Genomic DNA, 24,735 nt, shown 5'->3' with positions numbered 1-24,735 from the left:
CCACTGAGAATGCTTTACTGATGCTAAATGATCAGATTTACTGGGTTGGTGACTATTTAAACAGTTCTGACTTTTTCCAATAACACGTCTCTGCTCCTAGACTTGGTCAAAGCTCCTCAGCAGATTGAAGTGACTCTGAGGCGTTTAGAACAAGTTCAGGGTCTTGGACAGAAACACAAAGATTACGAAATGTCTACGTGGTGTCCGCATGTGAAAATGTCATGTTTCGATGAGTAACACACTTATAAATTTGCCTTTGCTTGAAATATGTTGAAAAAAAGTAAACTGAAAACTATATTCAATTTTAATTAATAAAAAGCAGCATCCACTATTAAAGTTTCTGCTTTACACTTGAAATTCTGATCATCTAGTTTACTTTACAATGCTTGCAAAAGATTTCTATTTGCAGAATTTATTTTAAAAAAGAAAATCTCAACGGCCTGGCTCCAAAACCACAAATCATTTTCCCCCTTCCTTATCTGGACTGCATTTCATTTCCTCCTAAGTATTGTGCGTTATCACATATGACAACTGTAAAAGTATTAATCATGAAGTACTGTAAACTAACTGCAGGTGGGTACTTCATGCTTTTCCATGCTTCACAAAAACAGCCGCCTGAACAGTGACTGAAACTGCTACCGAGAGTTTCAGTTCAGGTGTGAAGCGGCTTTACTGTAGTTTTCTGGCAGTTCCACAAAAATCTTCACACATCTAAAATACAAATGAATGTATATGAAAATGCCAGATGTGGTGTAGCGCTTTACTTCCCCACCCAGTTATTAGCATTTATCATTCTGAATCAAGATGGCATCAAAAAAATAAATAGAGATAAAAAATAAACATAAAAAAGCCCCATGAAGAACAGCTTTATTTGCCAAACGCTACAGTGTAATGAGAGGGTCCACGTGATACATCATTTGTGACATTTATGTTGTCAAGACTGCATGAAAGACACATTAGCGAAGTGAAACCATTGAGTAGTGTGTAAAGTTCTTCTGTGTAACAAAAATGAGAAATAAAGCAAAGTCTGAGTTTCATATGTAACATACAGTACACGGAGTCAGTTATTCTCTAAGGATTAACAGGAAAACCAACTGTAACAGCTTAAAAGCCGAGCTTAAAGCAAACTGGATTGGTCCTCAGTGTATGTGCTTACGAATGATGTAGCCTAAATGTACGTGTGTGTTGCCTCAGTCGTCCATAGCAATGTTGCGGAACAGATAGGCCATGGATTCTCCATTGTGGATGCGTCTGATCGCCTCAGCCAGGATCATACTGACGTCCACGGTTTTGATTTTTGGACACTGAAGCTTCTGGACCTCATGGGGAACAGTGTTGGTCACCACCACCTAAAAGCACAATGTACCCTTTTATTGCTGTATTTCACACAGGTACACAGGTTTTTTTGAACCACAATCTTACATTTTCTATTATTTAACAACACAGGAAGTTAAGGATAAATGCAGCTTTCTTTAGTAGTGCATTTTCAATTTTTTTGTTTGTGTGTGTCAAATGTTATTACATCTTGTAATTGCATGTTTACACATACATGTTAATAAAATTGTATTTTTCATTTTTAACGTTTGTTATGACTAAAAGCAATTCTTTCACCCCAACTCTCGAGCTTTGTTCTTTCTTAAGCTATAACACAAAACAACACCCAAGCATGAAAGCATAAAAAGATGAACAAATAAAGATTTAATATACACAAAACATTATGATTGTTAATTTCCCTTTTTGGGAAGGAATACATCTCATTAGACATATAGTAGATGGACATCACCACACACTTTATTAGCTGCAACCTGCTAGTACTGTCAGTGCGCCCGGGGTGGCTGTGGCCACAATGTAGCTTGCCATTACCAGTGTGTGAATGTGTGTGTGAATGGGTGGATGACTGGATGTGTAAAGCGCTTTGGGGTCCTTAGGGACTAGTAAAGCGCTATATAAATACAGGCCATTTACCATTTGATTCCTACTTCCTTCAGAAGTGCCTTAGTTCTTTGTCGCATAGATTTAACAAGGTTCTAGAAACATTCCTCAAAGATTTTGGCCCATATTGATATGATGACATCTCACAGTTGCTGCAGATTTGTCAGCTGCACATCTATGATGAGAAGCTCCCATTCCACATCCAAAAAGTGCTGTATTAAATAAAGATTTCGTGACTATGGAGGCCATTTGAGAGTATGAACTTAGGGCTGGGTGATATGGCCTAAAATCCATATCACGGTATAATTTGAAGCATGTGCGGTAACAATATATGTCGCGATATATTCTTTTCTTCTGTATAACATATTTTACACACTATAAGGCACACTTAAAATCCTTTAACTTTCTCAAAAATCGACAGTGTGCCTTATGTATGAATTCTGGTTGTGCTTACTGACCGCGAACCGATTTTATGTGGCAAACGGCGCGCAGAAATTTGTCAAAAATGTTTTAGTACAACTTTGGTAAGCTATGAAGGCGCACCGCTTGATGGATTGTTGGAGCATTACGGCTGCCGTAGTCAGGAGCCTTGCGGAGTAGTTAAAAACTGTCTAAATTCTTTCATCTTTAATAAAATGATCGGCGTTGCTGCTTTACCAAGTGTAACAATTAAGTTTAACATCCAGGCATCCATGAAAACAGAATTTATTAAATTCAACGGAGTTAGAAGTTAGCAGGAAGTTAGCTCGCTAGCTTCCACCTAAACATGATATAGCATGTTCTGACAGAGAGATTTCTGAAAAAATTACAACGTACAGCTCTGCTATCACTTACAGCATAAATGAAGACAGAAAACTAAACAGCAGTGACTTTTGTAAGGTTACTGAAGTCAAACTAGCTGGTAAATAATAATGTGCTACAAACTTTTTGCCACTCGATAAAAGTTCACGTGAGGGTTTCTGGTGGTTAGGGACAAATGCAATTGCATGGCAGAATATACTGCAACAACATGGGAATAGAGCAGCTGCGAGAGAATTCAGCACTAATGAATCAATCGTACAGAAGTGGAGGAAGCGCAGTTTTTGGCTTTCCCCATATTCCAAAAGTGCTTCGTCTCTTTGCTATTACTGTCGCCCGGCATAATTTGCAGATGATGCTGTTTGCAGCCGCTGCAATGCTTTTGACCAAAACAGGCGCAGCTGGATGACACCATCAACATGTGCTATCGCGGTAGAGCGGTATAGTCAAAATCTCTACCGTTGGCCAAATTTATATCGTTTCTACCGTATACCGTTTATACCGCCCACCCCTACATAAACTCACTGTGACATTCTAGAAACCAGTTTGGGATAATTAGATACATTTGTAACAAGCAACATTAACTTGCAGCTCTAAGTATGCCAAGCAATTATTCCCCACACCATAAACATCACCACTACCCGCTTTGAAACGATGCAGAATGGAGCCACGCTTTCATGTTTACACTCAATTCTGACCCTAACGCTCCAGTGACGCAGCAGAAACCGAGGTGTAAATCAGTTTGGCCATTTTCCTTTGACATCAATAAAGCATTCTCTCCCAGAGAAGAGGAAGATGTCAGTAGATGAGCAATTTCTGAAAAACAGATGAGCAAATCTGGCACCACCAACCATTCTATCACTTAAAATCATTAAATCACCTGTTTGATGCCCAGTTTGAAATTCAGCAGGTCATCTTGACCAAGTTTACATGCCTAAACGCACTGAGACACGGCCATGTGCTTGCCTGATAAGACAGTAGTGTTGAATGAATGTATGTACCTAATAAAGTGGCCAGTGAGTGCATACCTAGGATGAGACTGCTTCAAAGGTTTGGCTGTGAAATTTTTCACCCATTAATTTTACTTTTACAGAAAGAGTACAGCAGATCTCTAATGCTGATGCGTTTCCATGGACTGCTAAAAGTTAATGTCAGTAACGGGTAATTATAATCAATTATACCAAGTGCACATTATTTTACCTCATCAATAGCAGATTCTTCTATTAGTCTCGGAGCCTCTGCTGACAGCAAGCCATGTGTAGCCATGACGTAGATCTTGTAGGCTCCCCTCTCCTTCAGAATTTCTGCTGCTGCAACAAAGTCTTCCACATCGTCTATAATATCATCCTAAGAAAATGCCCACACATACAGACAAAAACTGAATTTCAGCATTTACATTTTGGTGTAAACAAAAAGAAGCCTTTCCCCTGTAGCTTATGCAGTGGCATTACTAACCATATTTGAAATCCTTTATTGGAAAGATGATTATTTATTGTTAATTTATTGAAAATTAACAATAGATTCTGAACACGGAAAAGATATGATCACACTGCACTTTTTTATAAACCCCCCACTAAAGCTGTTTCCTACCAATACATAGATGTATGAGATGCCATTATTCAGTTAAAATAGTAGTTTTAAGATAATCACATAAAACTTAGAGCTCTTACAACAATGATGGCAATTCGGCCTCCTACGTCGCCGACAACACTGATAGGGGGCTTCTCCTTTGCCATCATCACTAAAAGACACAAAAATATTAGCATTGCTCTCTGGAAAAAAAGACGGGTCTTTTCTTTTAACCCAAATCAGAGGAAGCTTATTGGAATGAAGTAAAGTTAATGAACATTTGGTGAGAAGGGATTTGGTTAAAACCTGCAAACACCATGCAGACAGCTTTAACCCAATAAGCTTCAGCTACCACAGTACCATTCAAACTGTTAAGATTTTGGCAAAATATATAATTCCACAGTTTTCACATTTGTGCTTCCAACTAAATCCAAACCAAGACGTACAGCTGCTTTTGGTACAGTGGTAGATATGACTGCAGAACTGGGTTTCCCTTTGAAAACAGACCAGAATCGATTCTTATTTATAATCCAAAACACTATTTACAACCATAAGAATATAAAAAGGTTCATCTTGGAGATTCACTAAGGGTCATCGGAAATTTAAGTTGCTCAACCCAAACATAACATTAAAATGTACCTGAAGGGATTTCAAGCAACAAGTGATTCAGGTCTAGAACTCAACACGTCGTATTTGTTGCGTTTCCCACGTGGAAATCCCAATAATGTCAAAAATCAGATGTACAAAGGCTACTGTGCAAAATATACATTTTAAAATAGTTATTTCTGGATTGAGAAGGAAGTCATGAAACTAAAGTCTTAATACTATTTAGACGTTTTGGACAGAAAGAATCACGCAGAATCTGACACCTAAAACTCAAAAACAGAAACTTGAAACAAGAGGATGTAATCACAGTGCAAAACATAACTATCAAAGGGTGGTGTTATTGTTTGTCAGGATTTCTTTCACGTTAAGCAATAAATGAACAATAGTTTTGAGTTAACACTAAAATGCTAATATGCCTAGAGCAGGGGTGGGCAACTCCAGGCCTTGAGTCCCGGTGTCCTGCAGGTTTTAGATGTGTCCTTGGTCAAATACAGCTGATTCAAATTGCTAAATGGCCTCCTCAACATGTAATGAAGTTCTCCAGAGGCCTGGTAATGAACTAATCATTTGATTCAGGCGTGTGTTGACCCAGGGTGATATCTAAAACCTGCAGGACACCGTCACTCGAGGCCTGGAGTTGCCTATCCCTGGCCTAGAGGCTTTTCTTCAGCCCATAATTTAATACTTTATTCATAATATCAGAAATTTAAGAGTTTCTCACTCGGGTAACGATTATTAATTTTATAAGAATCGATATTATTTTAACAGATGATGCAAAAACGAAGGCTTCCAGCAATTACCATGATCACTCATGAGACACTGTGGCTCAAAGATGAATATCAAGACAGTGCATTTCACTCAGTGTATGTGAAATTCACTGTAAATAACTTTGTAGGTCAAAAAATGACTCACAGTATTTAATGTTGACATGGTATGGGGTATAACCCTTCTTTTGCTGCACCAACTGGTTTCATTAACGTCAATTTGAAATGCCGTATTCATCTTTCAGAACAGTGTGTGATAGGAAAAAATAGTGATTTAATCCTAAAAAGAGGAAAGCTCATTCAGGTTCTACAGGTGACCAGCACCACTTAGAAGTGGAAGCCTTCAGCAACTCACTGTCACTCCATGCAGGGAAGCATAAACAATCAATAGGAGGCAAGAGTGGATTCAGGCAATATTATCATACTTGGAAGCTCTATCCCAGGGAATGGGACCTGTCTGCTGCTTGCTGTGGAAAAGGATAGGATGGTACAAAACATTATGGCATGGTTAGACAAATAATTAAATTACCCCTCCCAAAAAATTATTCTAAAAACTCAGAGCAGACTTAGAAGGTCTGACATTTTATGTAATCAATGCAAAGTGAAATTGGGGGAGATGACATAAGAAGAGTCAGATTCAGCCCTTGCTGGAGACAGCAAAAAGATATTGCTGACATATTTCCAAGTTGAGGCGGGAGAACGGGGGAGATGGTTTAGCTGGAAGGAGAGTACATAGGGTGGAATGAGATGAGGGAAATAAATCTGGCGCTGAAATGAAGGAAGCGACGGTGGCAGGTAGCACCTGCAATATTTCACAGGTGGTTATAACAATGTCTGAGGCAGAGCTGGCCTGCAAGCTTTTGGGAAAACGTTATATTCTTACTGAAAATGTCATGTTTGAAAACACAATGTTTTAAACCTGAAATATACCATTGAGTTAGTGGTCAAAATAAATAATACGCAATGGGAGAGCCTCTCAGTCAGGACTCTGCCAGCGCTGTTTTACAGGGCAGCTCTCATGATTATTATGCACACGAAGGTAAGAATTGAGGAAGTCAAACATTAAAAGAACACTGCTGGTGTCTTGGCAAAGAATCAAAACAGGAACAGGGAGCTTGTGGAAGCTTTCTAACAATCAACATGAAAATAAAAATGAATTTTTCTAAAGACAGACAGTAACAAAAAACAGAGTTAGTAATAAAACAGTTTCCTTTCTCAGTAAAATTATAATACCTGTAAATGACCATCAAGGCTTCAAGAAAAAAAAAGAAAGAAAGAAAAGCAACAACAACAGATACAGATAGGTTTGCGCCATTTATCTTACATGGTAGCTCCAGGCCAGTGTGTCCTGTGATAGCACGAGACAAAGGGGGAGAATGTCGACCATCAGCCATATCAGACTCTGAGTGGTGGGCCTCCCCGTGTATCACTGCCAGCCCAAGTCGCAGCCTCTCAGCATAAGACTGAGCTCTAGGACAGACAAACATGCAGACACACAATGTCAAAGAAACTGACAAAAACAACACATAAAAAATACACAGAGAAAAGAGAGCAGAAAGAAGTTTGCAAAGGACAGAGATTACACCAACAAAGAAAAAGTGGTATACTGAAAACACAAAAGCACAATTAGGAGGCCATACAAGCGTTAGGCATTCTTTTGTTTCTTAATTTAGTCTCTAGCTTGTCCACACTTTCACTTTCAGCTCAGTTCTTCTTATTCCCATTGCTTGAAAGTTACTATAAAAAAAAACCCTAGAGCACCAAGATCGTTAACATGTATATTGCATTTATAGTGTTGGGAATTATTTTTATAACATTCAGATCCTTACAAGTCATATATGTGTAGTAGCTGATCACAAAATGAACATCGACATTAAGTCTTTGTTATGTGTATGTTATCATTTGCAAATAAACTTTGCTAAACAATTTTAAGTGCAGTGGCACATGGGGGTTACTGGAATGTGCTGTCATGCATGTCTTTAAACAAGTAACTGTAATGCTAACAGAGCCTGTAGGTGATTGCTTTGTCTTGCACAATTAATATGTAGCATGCAAAGAAGAACCATAAATATGTTTTAATATTACTTTCTTAAATTAGCATACATGCCAGTATGTTCATACATGAGCAAAGCAATCAAATGGTGCAGGCCCACAGTGTTAATAGCTCCGAAACCTATGATTGCTATGATTGGTAAACCTATGATTAGTGATTTTTTTTTTCTTTAACAAAAAAAAAAAAAAAAAAAAAAAAAAAAAAGGATGTCATGTTCTGTGAACAGGACCCACACACCAGGCAGGCCCCTATAGGGACTTTAGTATCCATGTGACTTTGAGCACAAGACTCAAGTATGAGGAAGAACCTCGTGCTTGAAAACATCCTACAGTTTATAAAAACCTGGCTGCACCATTAATTCAGTTTTTACATTTTGAGTACTAAGGTGTGTGTGTAGCTTTTATCTGATTTTTTTCTAGCTCACAAAGGGTAACACTTTAAGGCAAAAAAAGTCAAGAGAAACAGCTTTCCAAGCTCCTTAGACAAGAGAAACAGTACTAATGCATTTCATAATAGCAACTTTAAAGATATCGGCATTGTCAGACTTGCCAAATTACCTCTTAGCAGCCGAGGGGGACTTTGCAACAATGACAGCATTTCTGTAATTTGGGATCTGAAGAGAAAAAAAAAAACACTCTTGACCTCTAACCATTTATACATAACAGTAAAACACTATTTGTGTGTATGTTTGATGAGGAGGCACATCTTGTTGAGCCTACGGTATAAAGCAACCTAACCTCCTCTTGAATGTACTGGATGAGGAAAGGGGAAGCTCTCAGGTTGTCAACAGGGAAGTTAAAAAAGCCTTGGATTTCTTTCTGGTGAAGATCCATAGTGATGATGTGAGTTAGCCCTGCAGTACAAACACATAAGATATGTTTATGTGTGTGAGATTATATAGTTTCAGAAATGCCTGTAGCATGAAATTAAAGCTCTTCAAGATTGGTGACAGAAAAATAACATTTTGATTTGTTTAAAAGTTGATAGCTTCGCAAATTATTAAATCATTGGTTTTAAGCACAGTGAACTAAGACAACTGAAATAAGCAAATGGAATTAACAATAAAAAGGTAGGACGTTTTGTAAAACAATACATTTACATGTACAGTTTCTTACATCCCTAAGCCTGTACATACTGCACAAATTTTGAAACATTTGTCGATTTCACAACTTCTAGTGGCTGACTTATAATCACACAGGAAGATTGTTTCTACCAACTTGCAGGTATTTGTTTGCCATTTGGCACTTTGGAAGAAGCATAAACAGTATGACTGAGCAAGACCAGGAACATACTGAAAAACTAGACACTGAATAACATTCTGGCAGAAGACCATCCTATGAATCCTGCAAAAACACTAACTGCTATAGGTTATTGTGCTAAAAAACAAACATGAATGGAAACAGGCAACAAAGTATCACGTTTATTCACCTTTTGACTTTTTTTTTTAATTTACATTTTCAACCATTTTAAAAGGTCAACAAATCTTGTCTTCAGGCCCAGTAAGCAGGCAAGACAAGACTCCTCCTCGTTCTCAAGTTATCGCATTCAAAAACATGGGTGTCCACGCCACCCGCCTAGCCAGCAGGATGACGACAATCCCCCGCAGGCCTTTTACGGCTGAGGAGTAAAAACTGAGTCAGACTGGGAAAAAAAAAAAAACAACTAATTCAACCTGGTCCTGATAAAGCATCACTACTAAAACAATATTAACTATTCAAGCTACAGTTATAATGTACCTCCCCTCCTACTTTTAGTGTCATTGACTGTTTGTTGACTTTAATCTGCACTTTCTTTTACTGGGTATAAAAAAACATGATGACAAAGGAATTGAGAACAGCGTATATACCAGCTTTAGCTAACATGGATGCTAGCAGCTTGCAGACAATGGAGCCTCTCTTCCTCATCTTGCACTGCTTGCTGTAAGGAAAGTAGGGAATGACCCCGATGATGTTCTTGGCACAGGACGTCTTTAGGGCATAAGCCATAACAAGCAGCTCCATGACAGCTGTGTTGACATCTCTGAGCAACACAACATCAAAAGAAAGAAAGACATAAGAGACCATATCAGGTGCCACGGACTGTAAGGTACGGGTATGGAATATTGAATCTAGGGACAAAAAATACAGAACGATGCTTTATAATTATGAGATGAAAGAGACTGTTCGGTCTGCCATTAAACATTTGTTTGCAAACATCACGTCCACAGACAGTGCAAACACCACTGTATCTGAACAAAGGTTCACTTTTTTATTTTATTTGCATCGTTTACAAATAACCTGCACCATCGAAACAGGTTTTTCCTGTGAACCCGGAGAGAAGAACAGCTTTAAAAGTCAGCTAACGTAAATGACAAGTTTGACTCAGGAAAAACATTCGCACGTAAGAAAAGGTCTAACAGATGATCTATAGTAACTACAAATCAAAACTGTGCTGTGATGACGACTGTCAGGAAAGTTATTTATATTATTATTAGACCAGTTTGACTACTTTTGTTTTTTGTTTTTGATGGCAAGACACAACATGTAGATAGGCAGGTGACTTATCTGCTGCCTCTGTGCACACTCAATAGGAGAAGCGCTAGAACTCGACAACACTGAATACCTCTGGTTGTTTTTTTAGAGCCAGTCTTTTTGTCATAGCAAAAGAATGACAAACAAGGTGGAAAACTCACCTCACATGACATGAAAAGGCAAACTTAACTGAGTCACAGCACAAAAATAGATATGCTTCGACTCCTTTTAGAATTCCTAGTAACTATCTGAGGTCATATCTAGATTTTAAAAAGCTGGCCATGTTATTGTGTTGCATAAAGGGCACGTGCTTATAACATTAAACTTTGAAAACACTCTGAGTTCAGTAATAAAGTACTTTAGAACATTAAATAAATAGATTAAGAGTTGTGTCTAATCAGAACTTTATTATTTTATCAAAGCATAAAGTTGTCTTAGCTGATGTGTTTACAGTTAATTGGTCATTTACATATCCAACAGAAAGTGATACATTTGCACTCATTTGGAGTCATCTTTTTCGGTTCCACCTAATCCAGCCAACCGTTCACTTTCACTTCTTGTAAAACATATACATTCACTGGCCACTTTATTAGGTTTGCCTAAGCATCTCAACAACTCAATGTCATGCAGACATGGTCAAAACCAGCTAACTTTTCAAGCTAATCTAAGCTTTTTTCATTTGTTTGTCCTTTTGTTTTTTCTAGCTCAATATTGGTGTCGCTGGATGATAGACATTTAAGAACACCAAATACTACCTTTAAAAGATGAATCATTTTTCTTTTTTTTTGCTAAAGACATCTGTCTCACCTGGGAATGGTCTGAATGATAAAGATGTCTTGTCCACGGACGGATTCTTTCACATCCACTCTAGTCTCTGAATAAAAAGCACAGTTTTTATGTATTCATGAGTTACTGTGGCAACAGGAAACCATAGTTCATTAATATTTGACATTAAATGCTTGGCCTCACCTGAATCTGACTCTTGATAAACCACTGACTTGCCCAACTCCACCCCCAAACGCCTGGGGGGAAAAAAAACAGAGTTAAAAAAAACATACCTTGGTGTACTGCACTAACTGAAGCGTGTAAATATTATTTTTGTACTAAGACACTATTTTCTGCCCAGCAGTTTGATAGCTCTCCATCTGAAGAACTTCAAGAACTAAAGTTTAAAATTATTACATTATTGTGTGGAAATAAACCTTATATTTTGGCTATCAACATCGTGTGTGTCAAAATCCATTTATCTAGGTGAAATGATCAGTTTCTTAAATGATTTTAAGAAATACATTTAATTAACAAATAATTTTGGTCACTGATAACTGACCTTTTCTATTTTCTGATATAAATTTAGAAGTTTGAACTTACTGGTGAGACAAAATTTCTTTACTTGCTTTATCCCCCTGGATCACATCATAAAAATTGTACTTTGTTTCTTTACCGTTAGTCTCAAAGGTAAACACCTCAATTTGGGCTCTGATAAGTTGGCGGTTCTTAAAATTTTTTTTTAGAAATCTTAACTAGAAGCTATTTAGGTCAAAAAGCAACAGCCAAAATGCAAGCAGAGAACCCATCAGTCTGTACTCTACACTGCTGCCTCACCCTGTTTGCATTCATAAATCTCAGACTTTTTCAATTTTTTGTTATGACAGTACCATAAAGTAGCCTAATCAAAACAGGGGATGAACATATGGGACATTTTTTCCCGTTCATAGAAAGATATATTTGTCTAACCAGGGAAGGTTTCAAGCATGTTGTTTTCCTTTCATCACATCCAGGGAAGAATAAAAATAAGGATGTTTTTGTTCCAGTCGTATTCACACCCAGCCTCTGAGTGCACGTTAGCATAAATATTCAGTACAGTATTCATTAATATTTTTCTCTCTATTTTCTCTGTTGTTTTTTAAAACCTTTGCTCCCCAAGAAAACACAAAATGAAAACGCAAGCATAATCTGGCTAAAAAAAAATCTCCTGCAACTTTGCCAAGCACTGAAAACTAAGAAACCTTGATTCTTTCCCCTCCCTACTGGGTGGGAAGTGCAACTTCCATCTGGCTATCTAACAAGGCTACAGGAGCAAAAAAACAAATAAAACAAAAACAACAAAAAAATAAAGGATGCTTTCAAATTACAGTAAGAGAACCACTTGTTTTTAACCAAAAGAAACACTGCCTCGTGTACATGCTCTATGAATCACAGCCAATTAAGTATTTTGCCTATCACAGTAATACCCAGTAGTAAATCTATACCATGCTTACTTCGAAGACAGACCTGGATCTGAAAAGCATACTCCCTTTGTAACAATGATTACCACTGACAGGTTTATCTCTCATTGCAGAAAAAAAACAGATTTGTCATTAGCTAATAAAAAAAAAAACTTCACTGTACAGTGCCGTCCTCAGTGTTTCGTTACTATGTAATAGCACTTCAAAATAAAATGATTTTTAGGAAAAGTGGCAGGTTTGGTTATGTTGACCATTGAGGTACATAAATTGGACCATACATAAATTCAAGTTTTACAGCCAATAAGCTGATTAAATAGTTACACAGCATGCAGTGACATCTGGAATCAGTTATCAAAAAGTAAGATAGGCAGTTTAGTTGAAGTAAACATCAATACTTTTGCAGATTTACTGTCACATCTTCAGGTACAATGAGGTGATGCATATCCACTTAATTGGATTTTCTTAAAATGTTCAGTGCAAAGTCTTTTTTTAATCTCCGTTTCTAAGGCTTTTATTCTTTGGTTCAGTATTTGCCATAAAACTTGTTGAAGTGTGTTAAAAGGATGTTTTGAACATGCATTACGTAATGTACGAATGTAGGCCATGTACACTGGGTCACACTACGCTGAGCAGTAACACCAACATCTTGTGGCGAGAGTAGTGTGATTGTCATGCCTTGGTCCACAGTTTTCACAATAGTGATTGTTTTTGTCGTACTGAATTAAAAACAACGTAAAGTCACACGCGTGCAGCTGTAACGTGGTGTTTTGACAGAGACTTGGCTTGCTAGCAAGGCCATGTCAACATCACACACGAATCAACATGACTGTGTACTCATCGTTATTAAATCGTTAAATATGTTGCAATGACACGAACACATTTAGTCAACAGTTATTAATTTCACTTACTCTGTTATCTTCTGGGCCAGCTCGGTGCATGCGGTGGAAGAGTTGGCAGAAAAAACACGGTAGCCACCTCTGGCAATGTTCATTTTCGTGTAACCATAGGACAGCTTTGGGGACTGAGACTGAGAAACCAAAGACCTGTGACCCCCAAAGCGTCTAACTGGCATGTTGGTTTGGACTCACTGTGGGCTCTGGTTTTGTTTATCTTAAAGTGCCCAATTTAGCTGAAAACCGACTACTATACTTGAATCTAGTTCGAGCACGTTTGAGATCTCAGCCTTGCGGACGATTCTTAAATTAATAAAAATACAATAAACACTAAAACGCTACAACCAAAAACACTGTACATACGCTACACCAACAAAGAGCACATGCTCCACGTGTAATGTGGATGCAACGCTAGCGTTAGCGAATCAACGACCACCCACAAATCGCCAACCGCCACAGAAACCCCCACTCTACCACAGTCCACAGCAGATGGAAAGCTGAGCTCTCCGTTTCCATGCGGTCACTTACGTTGTGACGCATTCAGAGCAAACGCGCTGCTTTTCGAAACTATTAAGGGAACTGAAAGGTGCCAAAAGCAGCCTTGGGTACAGCAACAACCCGCTACTGCAAACACGTCGCCCGGATAATTAAAACGTAGCTGCGTTAAAACTTTCTGTATCTTAGCCGTCGCAGTAACAAAAAAACGCCACGTGCACAAGCTCATTGGATGTGGGAAAGTCGCGACTGACAGCTGGAGGCCCAATCAGAAAGAAGTTAGAAATAGCAGGCGTGCGTGATTAAATTTTTAACCAATCAGAAACCGGGATTCGTATTACCTAAAATTAAAGCGCAACGGAGTAAAAAAAGAAATGTGGTGGGAGCTGCGGGGATTGGTTTACCCCTCTGTCCCTGCACTGGACTGCAATGGGAAAAAAAAAAGATTCTTGCTTTAAATCGTATGAGACAACGCTGGAGCGAGTGAGTAATCGCTCGGTGTAAGGTGCAGTACCAGCAGATTAAAATAGGTTTAAAAAGAAAGAAACAAAAAACGCCCTCTGCATCAAATCATTTACAAAATACTGAGTTTTTAAGTTAATTTTACATTTCTACTGAAAAACATGTAATTTTACGATATTTTTTTAGCCTCTTTAAAAAGATATTTTTATTAATCCACATATTTTAGTACATGTGTGCAGGTGTACAGACAAGTTACTGTCTTAGACAAGATAATTTCCCCATGGAATAAGTTTGTGTGTGTGTGTGTGTGTGTGTGTGTGTGTGTGTGTGTGTGTGTGTGTGTGTGTGTGTGTGTGTGTGTGTGTGTGTGTGTGTGTGTGCTATTGCCTCCTGACAAGGTCTGCATTTGAGCTCCATTTTAATAAGTAAAACAAAGGAAAGAATTCATTTCTGGAAAATGAGGAGAAATACAGAGAAACATGTTACCTAAAAGTGACCACCCTCATCACTAGTAGTTACACAACAAGTCTAGTAAACAGTCTGCAAATTTGTGTAACATTTCCTAGTAAACAAAACCTTGCATATAATGGGAAAGTAGCTTGCTCCATGTGAGGTCACACAAAAAGGTCCTTTTTTCAAGACCTAAGATGTTCCACCTCATGAGTTTAAATATTTAGGAGATTAATGTATGATGATGATGAATCACTTTATAACAGCACTATGACATGTAGTACATTTGATTCTAAAAAATACTGTGCTTGAATAAGAGGGGGTAAATGTAAACAATGTTGATTATAAACTGCCACACGAACACTCTTTACTATTTGTTTTATTTGCAGAATAGACATCATTGCCTTTTTTCGGTTAAAACAATTTGTTTATCTGCCTTATATTTTATACAACACATTGTGGGGACCCACTGTAAGGAAAAATAACATGTCAAGTTTGTTTTCTATATAATTTCACAGTAGTGCTATCATGTAAACTAAAGTAATCATAAAAAAAACACCAATGTGTACATCAGCAGAAAATGTTTTTTAAAAAGTGCTGCATCGTGAACATATATCTACCTTATACTGTAACTTTTATGGCTGACCGATCCCTACGAGGGATTAGCAACTTTAACAACTGCTTACAAAAAGGGTGCTAACTTTTCATTAATCAATTCATTAATATTTTATTACAAAGTAATTTTTATCAAGAACACAAAAAAAAAACAATTCTTACAATCTGAAGAATAAAGTGAAAGACTTCATGGCTTGTTTTAGTGTGAATTTTTGCATTAAAAAGTGCTTACCAGTCAAAATACAGCAATTTGTTCAGTAAAATATAGTTTTATTTCTATGTATGTTTTTTAAAATGCCTTCAGATAGAAAATGTTTAATAAGGCATGTGTAAAGTAATTATCTGGGTAAATGCTACAGAGCTAAGAAACATTTAGGTCCACAACCCCAATTTCCTAAATATACAGGCTATTATGTATTTATTATGTTTGCTTTTTTTTCCATTCTAGCACTGCAAACAATTTTATATTCTCTGAAAAGAGCTTATAATGTTGTTGGTGTCATTCTAGGAAAAGGCTAGCTTTATTGACTTTTTATAACAGAACATACACAATGATCCTGTCTGCCAGTTCTGGCTCAGTGGATCACCACACCTAAGATGCCACACCACGCCTATTTATCCTTTCCATTACTTAATTTCAGCTACTGCAGTGCTATAAAAACCTAATTCAGACTGTCACGGGAAATAAAACTCACCTAGTCTCTTAACATTTATAACAATTAGCGTGGGGCAGTTTGTGCCGGCTGATTGTTATAGATGCTGTCATTACCTGTATGTCAGTTCTGCAGCTGCTTTTAGTCTCCAAACTTTGTGCTGTTTTCAGTGCTTTATAGCTCATTTCTAATGAATGAATGCAAATCTATGTGCAAAAATATTCAGAGCCTTCGCACACCTGGATTTCTGAACTTAATTCCAATATTTCTGGTGGATCTGGCTTTGTTTTCAGTAAATTGGAGTCCCTAAAATGCATTTTAAATGCATAATTAAATTCATATTTAAGTTCTTTATGGACCCTATTTCATAATGCTACCAGCACTATGCTTTACTATGTCTGGGGAAACAGGCCAGGTGGTTTTATCAGTTTTGTCCTGTAAAAATAAATGATTGAGTGTACTTTGATAAGGAAAAGCCAATTTTACCAGTTTAAGACTATAAAACAAAAGAAAGTGCACATAAATAAGATGTCTGAACACTTTTTCAAGCAATTCCACACATTTGTCTAGGTAACCAGTATCTGACGCTCATAATCTTTTATTTCTAGTTTCACTGCATTCCTTCCTCTTTTTAGTGGATAACTTTGCCCCTCCCACTCCCAACCTCTGCAAATTTACTAAAAAGAAATGCATCAAAATGCAGGTGATAAAGTTTTAATTTGTCAGCCTTTCAGCACCTTCTCTTTTAAAAGGTCCAAGATGACCTGCCTCTCTTGGCTCTCAAGCTCAAATCTCCGCTCCCTCTCTTTTCTCTCAGCTCCCAGACGTTCTCTCTCCAGAGCGATCTTACCTGAAAACGTGAAGTGAAAATGGATATCAGCACAATGGCAGCTTGACAATCTTCATAAAATTCTTTTCAGATAAGTTTTAGAGGGTATTGTTTTCAGTTGAGTGGTATTCTTTTTATTAGTATAGACACTAGTATTTTTTTGTTGGTTTTTTTGGCAGGGATAGCTCAGTAGGTAGAGTGGTCGCCCCCATGATTGGAAGGTTGGGGATTCGAATCCACTGAACGGCTACCCTGATGTACCCCTGAGCAAGGTACCGTCCCTACACACTGCTCCCCGGTGCGCCTGCTTAGTGGCTGCCCACTGCTTCACTGAGTGAATGGGTCAAATGCGGAGGAGTAATTTCCCCACGGGGATCAATAAAGTATACATTATTATCATTATTCATGCACACTTGCATTTTAAACATAACATAAAAACCTAAGCATGATGCTTCAGTTCTGCTGAAGTTCAGAATAAGCATCAGTCTGGGGGAAAAAAAAGTTGATTTAAGTGGCTTTGAATCTGGCATGGCAGACAGGATGGTCTCTGTACTTCAAGAAATCCCCTGGGATTTTGCAACACAACCATCTCTAGGGTTTACGGAGAATGGCCAAAAAAGACAAAACATCCAGTGAAAGCAGTTTTCGGTGGGAGAAAATATGTCCCTGATGTCATTAACTCAATAGTAATTCAAGTAACATGTCAAGTAATTCAAATAACCACTCATTACAACCAAGGTATGCAGAAGAGCATCTCTGAATGCACAACACATCAAACCATAAAGCAGATGGGCTACAGAAGCAGAAGACCACACTGGATGCCACTCCTTTGGCTACAAAATCTGAGACTACAGTTTTGGTCACAAAACTCACCAAACTCAACAAAACTATAAAGAAGATTGGAAAAATGTTGCCTGATCATTTAAGTGTTGATTTCTGCGATGGTAGAACCAGAATTTGGCGTAAAAAACATGAAAGCATGGATCCACCCTGTTTTGTATCAGTGGTTCGGGATGGTAATGTTAATAGTGTGGGGGCATGTTGTCTTGGCACATGTTGCTCCCCTTAGTAGCATCTAGTATCGTTTAAATATCACAGGCTACTTATTAGTGACAATGCCCAGTGAACAGAAGATTTGCGTCATATAGGGTCAGCCGACAAATCTGCAGCAACTGTGTGATGATTTCATCTCAACAGACCCATATCTATGAGGAATGTTTCCTTGTTTAAAGTAATCCGCACATAATTAAAGCTGTTCCAAAGGCACAAGGGCATTCAACCCAGTACTAGCAAAGTGTACCTAATTAAGTGCCCACTGAGTATTCTCATGCCTGGGCTACTGGAAATAAGAAATGAGTGGGAACAATTAAGCACATGTGAAACTAATGAGGGTGAGGCTGGCAAAAATTTAATAAATAAATAAATAACACTGAACTATAAAGGCTTACTAGACATGAAGACATAGACAGGGGAATAGAGAAAACAGCAACTAAGATAACTATAAGTATGAAGGTGATAACAAAACCAGCAGATATTACAAGGACTATGGCAAAAATCATACTTCTCTGAATCTCCAGTTCCTCACGGCGCAAGGCGAGCTCTTCTTCTCGAAGCCGCTGCTCCGCCTCTGAGCGTTTCTCCAAGAAGCTGAGAATCTCAGAGTAGGTCTGGCAGCAGCACTGGCAGGGCCGCTTGGCTGTGGGTGCTGCTGACAGCTCTGTCATTTCCTCACGCTCTTCTTCTTGTTCTGTAATTAAATGAAAATTCAGGCTACTGTTCCTAAAGCTACCATAGCAGAAATAGAAAAATTTGATCTTTTTTTTTAAAGGGTCTTTACCTTGAATCACAATTTTAACTGAAAAATCCTGGTGATTTAATGAGCGATAACCACGACACTCTGTAAACTGTCTTTCCCAGCTGTTATGACACTAAGATTTAGACATTAAACAGCATCTGTGACACCAGTGTGGATGGTTACACATCCTTTGCCCCTGTGTTTTGAATCTGCTCACCTGCAGTGGTTGTTTGCGGGATTGTGATGTTGGGTTTGTCCTGTTCTGGTAGAGTTAGTTCTTCTGCGACTCGATTTCTCCGCTCTTCATCCTAAGAAATATAAGGGAGAGATCTGTTCAACAACAAAGAATACATACATTTTACTCAATGTCTTTGCTTACTTTATGATTGTGAATATGATCCTTTGGGTAAAAATGCTGCAACAAATGACTTGAGCTTGATTGTGCTACATGTAGTGATTTTTAGCTGCTTCCTTATTTCCTAGATGTTTGATTTGAGAGATTTTTATGCCAGATGCCCTTCCTTTGTGACTTGTAATTCTGGGTATAAGCTAAACTATGAGCAGCAAAATAGGCAGATCGTTGCAGAGAATGTTAAAGTGTTTTCATTCTTAATGTTCCCATTAACCTGGTCAGCCATATTTCCATAAATCTGTAACTGTATAGAAAAAAAGTGAAATACTGTAACTTAAGTGATTTATCTACCCCTCTAAAGCAACCCTCTGAGGTCTATGTTGTAAAAAAGGGGAAAAAAATCACATTTTCTTCCACAGAAGAAAGCACCTTTCTCAAAAATACAGGGTTGCAGTAGGGTTGGGATTACGGTTATCACTTATGATGACTTAGGCCTTATTAAAAAAGGCATTTTTTACACTAGCATTGTAGTACACATACACATGCTCCTCTCTCTCTGCTGACACAATAATAATACTACTCACCTGGTACTTTGTGCCATCATTGCTGACTATGAGTCCCTTCTCAGCTTCCAGCTCCAAAACTTCATGGAGCAGATCCTCCTTCTGGGCATACAATCTCTCTGTTCCAAACCTGAGTAAAGGAAAAGCACACACGTGTGCTCAAACTAAAACTTGCTAGTAAAGCCAGTAGTGTACATCATGCATACGGTGCAAAGATTTCTTTACTCCTGGCTTTGGCATTGTGTTGACTGAACCAACCTGCGTAGGCTGGGAAAGTCTTGTTTCTTGTAGTAGTCTAGCAGCAGCATGGTTCTCTCCCTACATCTCCTGGCATCCACCTCAAAGTTTTCCTCTTGGAGGGCAGCAGTGATAATCTCGCCCACGCGTGCCCAAATCCGTCCTGAAATCAATCAGTTCACACATTCATTAATGTATACAGGAGGTTTGTAATACCGAAACATTTAACAACTTGAAGAAAATACATTTATACAACTTTTTTTTCCCCCACCACACACATTTATCATGCAGAAAATGCAGTTGTCGGCATTCAAGCACAAGTCATTAAAAAAAAAGACAAACCTGGCTCTTTGGAGGCAAAGGGATTCTGTGCAATAACCTCTCGCAGAAGGATGATGTCATGGCGTGCTGAAAACCGCACCTGCCGCTTTCGTGGGGTTGTGGAAGGACAAGCGAGGGGGAAACCTTAAGATGGAAATAGAACAGAATAACTTTTCCAAAATAGTAGAAAAGAACATGCTGAAATACAGCAAGGTGTATTGGTGATCTGATATTCTTCATACACAGTGGGCTTAGTTAAGGTCCTCTTGACCTCTGACCTACTTGAAAATCAAACATGAATTTGACTCTGTGGCATTATAGTTCTCTTAATTTGCACGACACCTAAAAAATCTAGAGTAATCTTGAAAATCAAAGAAAAAAAAAAACCTGCACTTCCTGACGTAGACTTCCTGCGAAATATTAAACCGCATGTGTTTTGATTAAAATAGAATTAAAGTCTATTTGTTTATTTGTTTGGATTATTTTCCTTAATTCACTGTTACCTGTTTAATTGTGCAATTGCATGTTACTGCTTGTTAATGGAAAAGACATAACAAACCACGATGGAGAATAAACTGGGCCTTTGTATTGGAGAAGAGAGGTTAAATGGCAAAGGCAGTGTGCCAGTTGCAGAACTGCGATTTGACAGATGACAGCAACTCTGTGACTACACTGTCTCACACTGTGTACAAGCTGACAGTAGCCTGCAGCTACGACAGATTAATCAGAGAAGCGAGACAACCTGTAAAGCACTGATAGCGCCACTGTGGCTACAGCAAATTTAATGCCGAACCAAATGCGTAAGAGGAGGAGGAGCATCTCTGCACTAATCGAGAGCAGCAGCAAATGCTGTTTAGGAGATGTTATTTAAGTGGCTGAAAGGCGCGTTAGACGTGGAGGTGGAATGAATCTCACCGTTGTTGATCGGCACTTCCACCACTACCCGTTCCATGTTTCTGTTTGGTGCATCCGGGAACCGCCTGACGTGCACGGTACACGTCCACTCACCAGTACCGGTTCCCTACTGACGTGTAACTCAACTTGGCAGAGAATCACAATGTGGTACCGCTCTTCTTCTTTAGTTGCGCTTACTCTGTTTGACCACAAGATGAAGCCAGAGGACAGCAGGTCGAATGCTGAAGTACGCGTATAGATGACTTCTGCTACTGATTTATCGGAACGTAGTAACAGCATATGGCTCCAGAGAGTACCAAGCGCTCAAAATAGATGATATTTATCAGCCGTGAGATATTGACAAGGGGTATTAATCATAGCCGGCCGAAGGTTGTATTGGCTGCCTCTATTATTAATAACAGACTAATTCTAATTCATGCAAAAATGCTTGTGCAACTGTCTCACAATTTTTTTTACATTATAAAAAAATTATAATAAAAACAGTGTAGGCAGCAATAATTCATGTCTGCTGAAGGCAAGGTCATAATAACTCAAAAGATGCTTGTAGTGCTATTAGTGACTGTCATTACAATGCATTGTCCATCAAACTGTTTGTACTGTATCAACAGTTACAAACTGTCAAATGAAGCTTATATAACATTTGTTACATATAGTGAATCAAATTTCAAGTCAATTTTATATATGGTCCAAAATCACAAATCAAATTTCAAGTTTGAGGTAAACTTGTTCCTTCCCTCTATACTGATTTGCTCCTGCGTCTCTATTTCTGCTTCTTTTATGTCCTTATGTTATCCTTAGCATTTTAGAGTAACTCCTAGTTTCCAAAGTCATTATTTAAATGTGACCCAAAGGAGGTATCCATTTCAATAGGAATGTTTAATGCTAATGCAAAACAAAATCTTTCTATACATGTAACAATAGGACCCAAGACAATTAACAGATCTACTTTATTAAATACATGTAAAACTATAAAATTGTACGATCGTAGGTGGAAGACATGATAAGCGCTGCAGGGAATCTATTAAAAACTAACACCATGTGTCACACGTTAAAGGCACGGTAACCTACACCTAAACAGCTATATGTAATATACTCCACACACATTAGCAATGCTCTAACAAACTATAAATACATGGCATTTTGTACAGTAATGTATTGTTAATTATAAAAACAGTATGCAAATACTGAGAGAAAAATAACCATCCATCTATCCATCCAGCCACTTCCTCCAGCTCATCCAGAGGGACACCGAGATGTTCCCAAGAGCCGAGAGATATAATTTCTCCTGCAAGTCCTGGGTGTACCCCAGGGCCTCCTCCTAGAAGGAATACCTCACCTAAATGGTAAATGGCCTGTATTTGTATAGCTCTTTACTTAGTCCCTAAGGACCCCAAAGCGCTTTACACGTTCAGTCATCCACCCATTCAAACACATTCACACACCGGTGATGGCAAGCTACATTGTAGCCACAGCTGCCCTGGGGTGCACTGACAGGCGAGGCTGGCGGACACTGGCGCCACCGGGCCCTCTGACCATCTAGGAGGTGTCCAGTAGCCATTCTAGTCAGATGTCTTAACCACTTCAGCTGGCTCCTTTCAATGTGGAGGAGCAGCATTTCAGCCACTCTTCAACAAAACTAATTTCTGCAACCTGTTTTTGTGACCTTACTATTTCAATCAATATATGTGACCCAATGACGCCAACAGAACCACATCATCTGCAAAAAGCAAAGATGAGACCCTCCAACAATTGGCTATGCCCAGGTATTCTATCCATAAAAACTATGCACAGATTCAGTGACAGGGCAGCCATGGTGGAGTCCAACACCCTCCAGAAATAAATCTAACTTACTGCCGGCAGTATGAACCAAGCTCTCGCAAAAGTTAAACAGGGACTGATTGGCCCATAACAACTGGCCAGACACCCCCCACAGGATAACCAGAGGGACCAGGTTGAATGCCTTCTCCAAGTCGACAAAGCACATGTAGACTGGTTGGGCACCCTCAAATGTCCTCAAGAGCAGCGGTCCCCCAACCCCTGGGCTGGTACTGGTCCGTGAGTCGTTTAGTACCAGGCCGCAAGAGTTGAGGCTTGGGTGTGAAATTTATGGCTTTCAGGGTTTTTGCTTTTATCGTTAACTCGGTTTACCTGGGTTTTCCCCCGTGTGTTATGAATAAATCTTCCTTTTTTGGTACCAGTACTGTTTTTATTTCCCTATATTTATCCGCGACACCTTAAAGGCCGGTCCATGAAAATATTTTTGTACATAAACCAGGGACCGCTGCTCAAGAGGATAAAGAGCTGGTTGTTTCTGCTGGATCAGAGGTTGACTAACAGGTATGCTCTCCTCTCCAGTACCCTGGGATAGACTTTCCCAGGGATGCTGACGAGTGTGATCCGCCTGTAGTTGGAGCACACCCTGCAGTCCTCCATCTTAAACAGGGAACCACCACTCCAGGCAGTTTTACAAACCAGTTGTTTTTAATATTTTTATGATGGACACAAAGACTCATGAAAAGCTCTCCATCGATCATTAATGAAAATGTTTTGTGGTGTTTATTTTGGTTGTTTTGTGCAGACTGCTCATGTATTGTGCATTTGTAATGTGGTTTCCAGTCTTGGTGTGACCAAGAAGAGGTGTAGACAGCAAGAGGCCACCATGACAGATTCTCGCAGCGATTAATCACATCAGGCCAGCGTTAACCTTCAATGTGGCTGTTGAATAAATTCACATACAAATAACCTTGCTGTAAAAGGACTAACGTATATGCAAGGACAGGCAGTCATATTTTGCAAAGAAAGCTCTTTATGGAGATTACAGTAGGAACCCTAAAATAAAACTACTGTATAATAACAATGCTGTAAATGCTACATGCTGTAAAGCTTTAATTCTCCGTAAAATATTTTACAGTAAGAAACTATAGGGCTGTAAATAACACTGTATACAAATATAAATATAGGCCATTTAACAAACATTGCAAATTCTTAGTATACCTAACATGCAAATAGAAAAAAACATGAATGAAAAACTAAGGAGTAAATATAGGTAAAGAAACTGCACTGCTTCGGTTAAGCTTTGTGGCCATATTTAGCATACCCTTTCCAAAAACCACAGGTAGACCTAATGGTGCTCACACACTCACGCTCTGTCATTGCTACTTGTGCAAGCAAAACCACACTAGCATGACATTGCTGCTGACATAATGTCAGGCAAGTAAACAGGGACCCAGACCTGGCAACCCGCTGCATTGCAATCATTTGATTATTTGGTTGAGGGAGTGTTTTGCAACCACATTAGGAGGTGTGGGGGACGGAAACAGAGGGAGTGTGTAGGGAGGGCTTAGGGGAATGAGTCAGAGTTGCTTTTTATAAACGACAGGAAATCAGTTTCCCATATTAGTTACTTTTGGAGAGCGTTAATTAAACATGGCAGCCTTCCAAGTAAAGGCGCTAACACTGCAAAAGCTGTCATTACCTCTGACTTATCGGGCCATTCCCTGACTGAAAGGAGATAACAGGTAATATGAACTGGAAACAATACATTAGTAGCTGGAAACAATATGCAATCTAACAGACACTGACTAACAGAGAAAAATGAATAATGTTATCACCAAACGCACATAACCTGTGTTTATACAGTACAAACCATCGCCATGGTTATGCATATAAAAGAATATGACACAGTCAGCCTGTAGCAG

At 38.7% G+C, this 24,735-nt stretch overlaps 2 protein-coding genes across 3 annotated transcripts; both read right to left on the bottom strand.

Moving 5' to 3' along the window:
• Positions 1–850: 850 nt before the first annotated feature.
• LOC146708024 (phosphoribosyl pyrophosphate synthase-associated protein 1-like) lies at positions 851–14,081 on the bottom strand. Of its 2 annotated transcripts, XM_085459718.1 has the most exons (11): positions 13,366–14,081; positions 11,202–11,254; positions 11,040–11,106; positions 9,569–9,741; positions 8,460–8,575; positions 8,280–8,335; positions 6,994–7,139; positions 6,095–6,136; positions 4,401–4,471; positions 3,931–4,077; positions 851–1,349 (listed from the first exon to the last, which is right to left on the bottom strand). In XM_085459718.1, exons 1-11 carry the CDS (start codon positions 13,527–13,529, stop codon positions 1,191–1,193), a joined length of 1,194 nt encoding a protein of 397 aa, XP_085315844.1. In that variant the 5' UTR covers positions 13,530–14,081; the 3' UTR covers positions 851–1,190. The 2 variants fall into 2 exon arrangements, with proteins under 2 accessions (XP_085315844.1, XP_085315845.1); XM_085459719.1 differs by lacking the exon at positions 6,095–6,136 and having other exon boundaries at positions 13,366–14,079.
• A 1,011-nt stretch (positions 14,082–15,092) lies between these two features.
• LOC146708023 (uncharacterized) lies at positions 15,093–21,095 on the bottom strand. The gene is made up of 7 exons (XM_085460909.1): positions 21,038–21,095; positions 20,144–20,266; positions 19,823–19,964; positions 19,586–19,694; positions 18,867–18,957; positions 18,416–18,601; positions 15,093–16,875 (listed from the first exon to the last, which is right to left on the bottom strand). The coding sequence occupies exons 1-7, from the start codon at positions 21,072–21,074 to the stop codon at positions 16,748–16,750; spliced, it is 816 nt and encodes a 271-aa protein (XP_085317035.1). The 5' UTR covers positions 21,075–21,095; the 3' UTR covers positions 15,093–16,747.
• Positions 21,096–24,735: the final 3,640 nt, after the last annotated feature.

This window comes from Copadichromis virginalis, linkage group LG6 (assembly GCF_057382275.1).
Source record: "Copadichromis virginalis isolate Kocher_CV1m ecotype Utaka linkage group LG6, C_Virginalis_male_GT1.1, whole genome shotgun sequence".
In the NCBI taxonomy this organism is placed as follows: Eukaryota; Metazoa; Chordata; class Actinopteri; order Cichliformes; family Cichlidae; genus Copadichromis; species Copadichromis virginalis.
The sequence above is the reverse complement of the archived record's forward strand: the minus strand, read 5'-3'. Positions and strand labels throughout refer to the sequence as shown.

Bases quoted from the DNA above. Each gene is read 5' to 3' on its own strand.
- LOC146708024 (XM_085459718.1), bottom strand. From the start codon at position 13,529: ATGCCAGTTAGACGCTTTGGGGGTCACAGGTCTTTGGTTTCTCAGTCT. The intron at 11,107-11,201 runs GTGAGGCCAAGC...CTTTTTATTCAG, and splicing joins TTATCAAGAGTCAGATTCAG to AGACTAGAGTGGATGTGAAA. The intron at 4,472-6,094 runs GTATGATAATAT...TGTGTCTTTTAG, and splicing joins CCCTGGGATAGAGCTTCCAA to TGATGATGGCAAAGGAGAAG.
- LOC146708023 (XM_085460909.1), bottom strand. From the start codon at position 21,074: ATGGAACGGGTAGTGGTGGAAGTGCCGATCAACAACG. The intron at 19,965-20,143 runs GTTTGTCTTTTT...GATTGATTTCAG, and splicing joins CTTTGCCTCCAAAGAGCCAG to GACGGATTTGGGCACGCGTG. The intron at 18,602-18,866 runs GTGAGCAGATTC...ATTTAATTACAG, and splicing joins CCCGCAAACAACCACTGCAG to AACAAGAAGAAGAGCGTGAG.